We start from the raw sequence: 7238 nt of genomic DNA, 5'->3' as shown, positions 1-7238 counted from the left end.
TAATCATGTGTGAGAACACAAAACGATGTAGAAGACCTCTTTACTCTGTTGCTTCTTTAATTCTGTGATGATCTGTGGTCGGATGGATGGTATTCTTATGGTGGCTTAAGAACATTATATTAAGAATTTTTTGCAAGCAAATATAGGAACCAAATGACAATTCACTCTATTATGCAGGGTTGATGTTTGTTCTTGTTAAGAATTCACAATTTCCAGGGACACCTGGGTGGCTCAGTGGGTTAAGCCTCTGCCTTCGGTTCAGGTCATGATCTCAGGGTCCTGGGATCTAGCCCCGCATCGGGCTCTCTGCTCAGCAGGGAGCCTGCTTCCCCCTCTCTCTCTGCCTGACTCTCTGCCTACTTGTGATCTCTCTCTGTGTTAAATAAATAAATAAAATCTTTAAAAAAAAAAAGAATTCACAATTTCCCGAATATATCCTGGAATCAGCATAATCCATTGCCCTGTTTCACATCTTCTTTCCACCCTGCCCGGAGGTTTATACTCTGTCGAAGGTGCAGTAGTAAGACATGAAGCCCTTCACTCTACACCTCCCACCTTGCTTGCCAAGCTTAGAAAATGGGCCAGAGGTTAAATATCTATGTTCCAGGTTAAACAGAACTCAATTAATATTGTCAATTAATTGAGAAATTCCTTAATTTGGAAATGTCCTTTCAAGTCACCAAAATTTAGGCAATACTGTCAGGAGGTTTCAAAAGTGAGATTGTGGAAATATTAATGAATTAGGTCCTCATTTGTCCTACAGGGTTGAGTTGATATCTGCCAGTGCAAGTTAATTCCAACCAAAGTGCCTCAAATGGAGTAGAGTGGCTCTACTCCAAGGCTCCCACTCATGCCTGCCGGCTAAAACATGAGACAGTCGGATTGATAAGATTCACGTGGGGACTGAAAGATAGGGCTCCAAGGGCTTCTGAACCCCGAGTTTCCAAGGCTTGCTGAAGACCGCCTTTGATAAGCTTATTTATGACTACTCATTTTTTTTTCTGTTTCAGTTTTTATTAATAAAACACAAAACTAAACTCAAGGCAACTGCTTTGTTCTTACATCTGGTCTGACCGTACACTGGAGAAGTGATTCTTTATGAGGAATTAACTTGCAGTATACAGACAGGTTCCATCAAAAGTGGGATACTGCAATATCTAATAAGGTTAGGTAAATGAAATTAAAAAGAGAACAAATTAAATATTAAAAATCACAGAAATCTTCCCCTCAACTATCAGGGGCTTCCTGTAACAGTCTTCAATGTGTTTATCAAGATCAATCATGTTGCACCATCCACAAAGGAAAAAACTGAGGGAACTCATGAGTAATTTTCACAGCTTCATTGTAAAGTCCAAGATCAAAAGGATGGTTATCTTCTTTAAACTGGACATATGATGCACACATAATGGTTGCCTTGGCTGTTACTCTTCCAGAGATTTCTTCATCAAGGGGCTCCATCAACTCAATAGTTCCATTTTTTCCTTCTCCATCTGAAAGAATAAACATTTTTCCAGTGGGATGAATCTTTTCCAGCCTTCCTACGAAGCAGACCGGCCGGTCGATGAACTGAGCTAGCATGCTGGCGTTGACGCGCGACCTGGGCAACTCCATGACATCCACCATGGTCGCGGGGCGAGACCTGCGGCCGGCAGGAAACAGACGACTGAAATTCTGCGCCCCACGGCGTCTATGGGGCAGAAGATAGATCATGGAAAGCATGGTGTCTGGTGTGGAAAAGAATCGAATTTTCGGGAACTTTGTATTTCTTAAAGATTACTTGGTGCTTTACTTTGAACTTTTAATAGAAAAGCATTTGACTTCATAGACTTCCCACCTCTGGGTCTGACCCTGGCGTTGTCATCTTGATCAAATATAACTCATTTACATGGGGGTTTTTGATCATTAAATCATATTTATGTCAAAATTGTTTTGATCTGGACACTTAGTAGCGACCCACAGTGTTGCTTTGTTTTTGCTTCCCTCCCTCTCACTCCAATAACTATAAATATTAAATATTTCTGAGACTTTTCTTATGTTGCCCCCCACACATTTCAGTCAATCATTATTGTCTAGACACCAGAAGAAAGTCAGAAACCTTTGCTGGAAGTGAAAATTCTTTAGGGAGTGTTATTCAATACTAGAGCAATTAAATAGGACATGCTATCGAACAATGGAAAATGCTTCTCTACAGTCTGTACACTCAGCAGACGCATTGCGAACCAGCAAGTCATGCTTCAGTTCAGGGCCACATGTGCTGAAAAGGCACGGTTTTCTACATGGATACATTATCTTTGAAAAATACTTAACACCTTCAGGAGAAGATGAAATACTGAATTCCATACGAAAGCTGTAATTTAGTATGTTGTGGTTATCTACATAGCCATGACACCTAAGTTACGTAGCAGGAACAAAATTATTAAAGTATAACAGCAATCTTTCTCCTTTCATCAAAAGCTGCATCATTGCCCTCATGGAATTCTCCTCTGCCATAGTTCAAGGTTGCAAGTCAGGCCAGAGGATGGTGGGTGTTTCCGTTCATAGGGTCCTGTGGCTAAGGCTGTGGCAGTGGCTAAATTCAGTGTACGGTTTATTCATTTTTTCAGTTTTAAGGTCATCTTTATAAATGCTAGTTTGCGAGGGACACACATTATTTCAAAATCTGTGTGTAAAGCGAAGCTCTTAGTGTTATTGAAATTGTGTTGTTTCAAAACTCACACATTTTTGTAATATGTGCAATTTTAAATTTAAATTCGCACTTATAATGCTACCTGACTGCATTAACAGCATTTCCCACCAGACCTTTGAAGGAAAGTTTCACATAGGCCCCGTCCAGGTTGTCTGGACTTTGTTGAGTGATGGGAATAAGGGGCACGAGGGAAACTGTAAAGAGAGAAGCTAAGTGGGCTCACGTGAGAAAAGCTAACGTGACTCACATGTTGCTCTGTGTGTGTCTGTGCATGCATGTGTGTGGATCTGTAAGTAGACAGAGGAACAGAGATGGACAGAGGATGAGAAAGGGACCTGAAGTCAAGGCAGGAGAACAACAGCGGGCTGAGGTCTTAGGATAGACGTAAAAGAGATGCCATGTGGTTGTAGTTTTAGGGTGGGATTCTCTTCTTGCCTCTTCTTCAAGAGATTGAAATAGAAACTCATGGTGGTATTTTTTAAATAGGTTTCAGTTTTTAGAGAAGCTTTAGGTTTGCAGCAAGATTGAGGGGAAAGCCCAGAGTTCCCATATCCCCCCTGCCTGACACACTGGCAGCTTCCCCCGCTATCAGCGCCCGGCTCTGGAGTGGTACCTTTGTTCCCACTGAGTAGGCCACACTGACCCATCACCATCACTCCGAGGCCAGAGCTCACCTTTGGGTTCACTCTCGGTGTCGTCCACTCTGTGGATCTGGACAGGTGTGCAGAGTTACGCGTTCGCCCTGATGGCATTATACAGAGTACTTTCACGGCCCTAAAAAATCCTCTGTGCATTTCCTATTCATCACGCCTCATGCTGTTATTTAATGCTTTTTGCTATTGAATATTTTTGGACTGAACCTTGCTGATCTGGGTATTAAGACAGGAGAAGGAAGGCCTAGATGTATTCAGGTTCTAGATATGGGTCGTTTAACCAGGAAGGACACTGAGGCTTGTTGTTGGGCCTTGGACTGCTCCCAGAGTCGTACTTAGATGACACGGGAGAGCTTCCCCAGTATCCAGGTCGGGGAAGTCTCGGGGCTGTGCCTGTGCAGGGAAAGCTAGTGAGAGGGATGGGGAAAGCAGGAGCCGAGGAAGAGCTGGTGGGCGTGGCCTGGGGCTTCTGGAGGTCCCACGTGTAGTCTGAGCTGTCGCAACAGAAGGCACATCTGGATCCCAGGTTCCACATGCCTGGGTCCACTGGGGACATTTTCTTTCACCCATAAGAAGTTCTCCGATAAAATAAATAGCAGGCTGACTTCACTGGGCCCTGGAAAGGGGTAGCTTTCAGTACCTCTGAATTCCAAATGACGGTGGAGTCCCTCTCCCATCTCCCACACTAATCCAGAAAGCAGGCATATAAGATAGAGGGAATCTGACCACATAATTTATTTTATGAACATTAGACATGTTAGAACATGCCAGAAGCTAAGGCACCGAGGGAGCCCTATCACGAATGTTAGCGCAATACGAGATTTGGTGATAATCAAAGTGGCCATGTAGCACCGTGGCTGATTGATGGCCCCTGAAAACCAGGCTGCCAGGGGTCAGAACCCAGGTCTGCCTCTTTGTCATCTGTGTGACTTTGGGCAGGTTACTTGGCCTCTCTGTGCCTCACTTTTTTCATCTGTAGAATGGGGGAATAATAGTGCTTGCCTCCAAGGGGTTTTGTGAGGATTAAGCAAAATAATGTTTAATAATTTAGTGATGCTTAACAGTGTCTCTCATATTGGACATTATTGGACATTGCCTGGCACGTAGCGTGTGCTCTGGCAGTGTTCGTTAAATGAATACCACAACTTTGTCACCTAATGGATGAAGGAAGTTCTCTTAGACATAGATGGGCCAGGTGGATGCTGAGCACTTCAGATCTTCGCAGTGATTTCTCCGATCCGGCCATAAAACCTGGTATTCATGAAGTCACTGGTGTCAAATTTGGAGGTTTTTCTAATTACTCCTCAGCAGTGTGTGAGGCTTTTCCCCCACTGAATGGTCTCTATGTTCAGATCTTTGGGATGCCACATCCCTGGATGGGACCGCCCCAAATGGGTGGGAGGCCAGGCAAATGCAGGCAGGGAACAGAAGGGACTAAGTGGAGCACTGGGAAAAGGGGAGGGGGGACTGCAAGGAAGCCAAGGAGGTCACCATTGTTTCTCCTGTGAAGATCCCCAGTGAATCTCCAGTTGTTGGGGGCTAAAGCAGGAAGCCTTCTGCCCTGTCCCACCTTGTGATACTGGAAGGGACTTGTTTTATAGCATGGGGATGCAAATGACCCACAGGGCAAGAGGCTTTGGAAAACAGTATAAACGAGTCATGCCGGGGGAGAGGAGATTGTGAACATTCCAAACCCCAGACGGAGCCTCGGGCAGCGAGCCTGGTTTTCCTGAAGGGCTGGTGGAACTACCTCATTAGTGAGGGTAAAGCCCTGGAAGTCACTGGAGCCTTGTCATCTCTGCAGGGTGTCTCTGTAATTGCGGTGACTTAGAACTGGATGGGCCCTTAGCAGTGCTTTTTGGTTGGAAGACACTGCTGTGTTATGACTTAGAACTAGATGCGTTGAGAAATGCCTCTCTTCACGTCCTCATTTCTCCAGCACCCCCTTTCTGAGTTGAACATGCATTTAGTGACTGTTAGTGACTACTATGTATCTCTCTAAATGATATAACAGGAAATATTGACATTGACCCCACATATATTCATTTCTGTTAAAACTGAACCTTGCATTTTATAGGAATGATAATGTACTTCACAGATTTCAGAATATTGGTATATTATCTCATTTGTTATATGTAGCATATAAGATGAAATTTGTTATTATATACAGATATGCAATTATATGATACATATAATACAATATAACCCATCTGACACAAGCGTATTATTTTCCGGCTACCGTTGCACAGATGACACACCTGAAAGTCAAAGAACTTAAGTTAAATGTTAAAGTATAACATTGTAGAAGTTCACTTACTCCATTTATTCATTTGTTCATTTAATTATTCATTTACTCATCAAATATCCATTTGTGCTACTTCCCTGGGGACAGGAACTATGCTGTGTTCTGGGGAGATAGAGAACAAGACAAAAACAGACCCCATTTCTCCTGGACCTTATATCTTAGTGGGGGAAAGACAGACATTAAATAAACCCATAACAGAAAGATAATGTGAGAGCGTGAAAGATGTTAAGAAGAAAATGAAATGGGTGAGGTAGCCAGTGAGTCTTTATTACATGGTAAGGAAGGCCTCTTTGAGAAGATGGCAGGCAGTCTGAGGCTTGAGAAAAGTCTGAACTGGTCCTCTGAAGCCCTTGGGACTGAGCAGTCCACAAGAAGGGAACAGAAGGTACAAAACCCTACAGATAGGACTTAGCTCTTGCCTCAGAAGGGAAGAAGCCAGTGAGGCCAAGTGGAGGGATGAGGACATCAGGGTTTGAGATTTCACGCTACTCATAAGCTCATAGATCCACCTGTTCCTATTTCGTGGAGGTCAACAAAGACCCAAGACTTCTGGGTCAGACTCAGCTCAGCAAGCAGCACCAATAGTTCCTTTTGTTCCCCGAATCCCATGCACGCAATACAGATGGGCCAGGTGGATGCTGAGTACTGAGTAGGTTTGTGTCCAGACAAGGGACACTGAGCTCAGGAACCCTCTGCTTTGTTTTTAACCAGTGGGAAGTAAGATTGCTCTTTGGCCCGGAGAGAGACATTACCTCAATGCAGCTGACCCAGGTCCAGAGTGGACAGGCCCTTGCATTCTCCGGACACCCAGCAAGGACTCCTCAGATGCTCACGTCCCTGGCAGGTGGCCTCTCCCAACACAGGGGAGAGCACTTGCACGTGACCTAATGTGTCCCTGGCCAAGATTTATTCAGGGAGGGCATGAGACGTCATTTGCCAGTCGCTGGCTCTATCCCAGTGTTCATAGATACCTACAGGCTTCTTATTACTCTGAGCAGTGCACAGTGAGCGTCCTGGCAGGAAACTGATGGTGCACTGAGGGAATTAACTGAAAAGGGTTTTGTGAAGGGACTAGTTACTGGGATATGGGCTGGACACCAGTAAGGACACCACTAAGGGATGGTAAGGGACTCAGGGCCCATTGTTACCAAGTCCAGAGAGAGCTTAGAGCCTTGAAAGAGGGACTGCCAGGTAGCCACTGCCAGCAAGACAGTGAGGAGGGGCAGCAGGAAGGGGGGCTGGGGTGCAGAGGGCTAAGGCCCCCACTTTGCTTTCTCCTTCAAATACTAGTCTCTCCTGCCTTCTCCCCACTGGACAGACCCAGCAGAAGCCTGTAGGTGAGGGAGCTTGTCGTGGAGGTCAGCTTCCAGGAACCACATCAGAGCAGAGAAAGATGGAGAGCGGGTCTGGGATGGTACACGGAAAATAACCAGCACCTTGTGCCATTTTATTTACTTATTTTTAAGGATTAATGGAAAATCACTCCATATCCAAAATTACTAAATTCCAATAATAGGTATACTATATTTAAATTTATAAAAGGACGTTTTCCCCCAAGAATCTTCTTTTAAAATTAACTTTAAAGGTATACAAC

General features: G+C 44.5%; 1 protein-coding gene across 1 annotated transcript; it reads right to left on the bottom strand.

Annotated features, from left to right (window-relative positions):
- Positions 1-992: 992 nt before the first annotated feature.
- LOC125095930 (replication protein A 14 kDa subunit-like) lies at positions 993-1686 on the bottom strand. The gene has a single exon (XM_047722500.1). The coding sequence runs from the start codon at positions 1621-1623 to the stop codon at positions 1276-1278; it is 348 nt and encodes a 115-aa protein (XP_047578456.1). The 5' UTR covers positions 1624-1686; the 3' UTR covers positions 993-1275.
- Between the last annotated feature and the right edge of the window lie 5552 nt (positions 1687-7238).

The sequence above is a fragment of the Lutra lutra genome, chromosome 3 (genome assembly GCF_902655055.1).
Source record: "Lutra lutra chromosome 3, mLutLut1.2, whole genome shotgun sequence".
NCBI classification, from domain to species: Eukaryota; Metazoa; Chordata; class Mammalia; order Carnivora; family Mustelidae; genus Lutra; species Lutra lutra.
This window is presented reverse-complemented; position numbering and strand designations above follow the sequence as displayed.

What these genes read in the sequence shown, in the direction of transcription:
- LOC125095930 (XM_047722500.1), bottom strand. Translation starts at nt 1,623, where the DNA reads ATGGTGGATGTCATGGAGTTGCCCAGGTCGCGCGTCAACGCCAGCATG.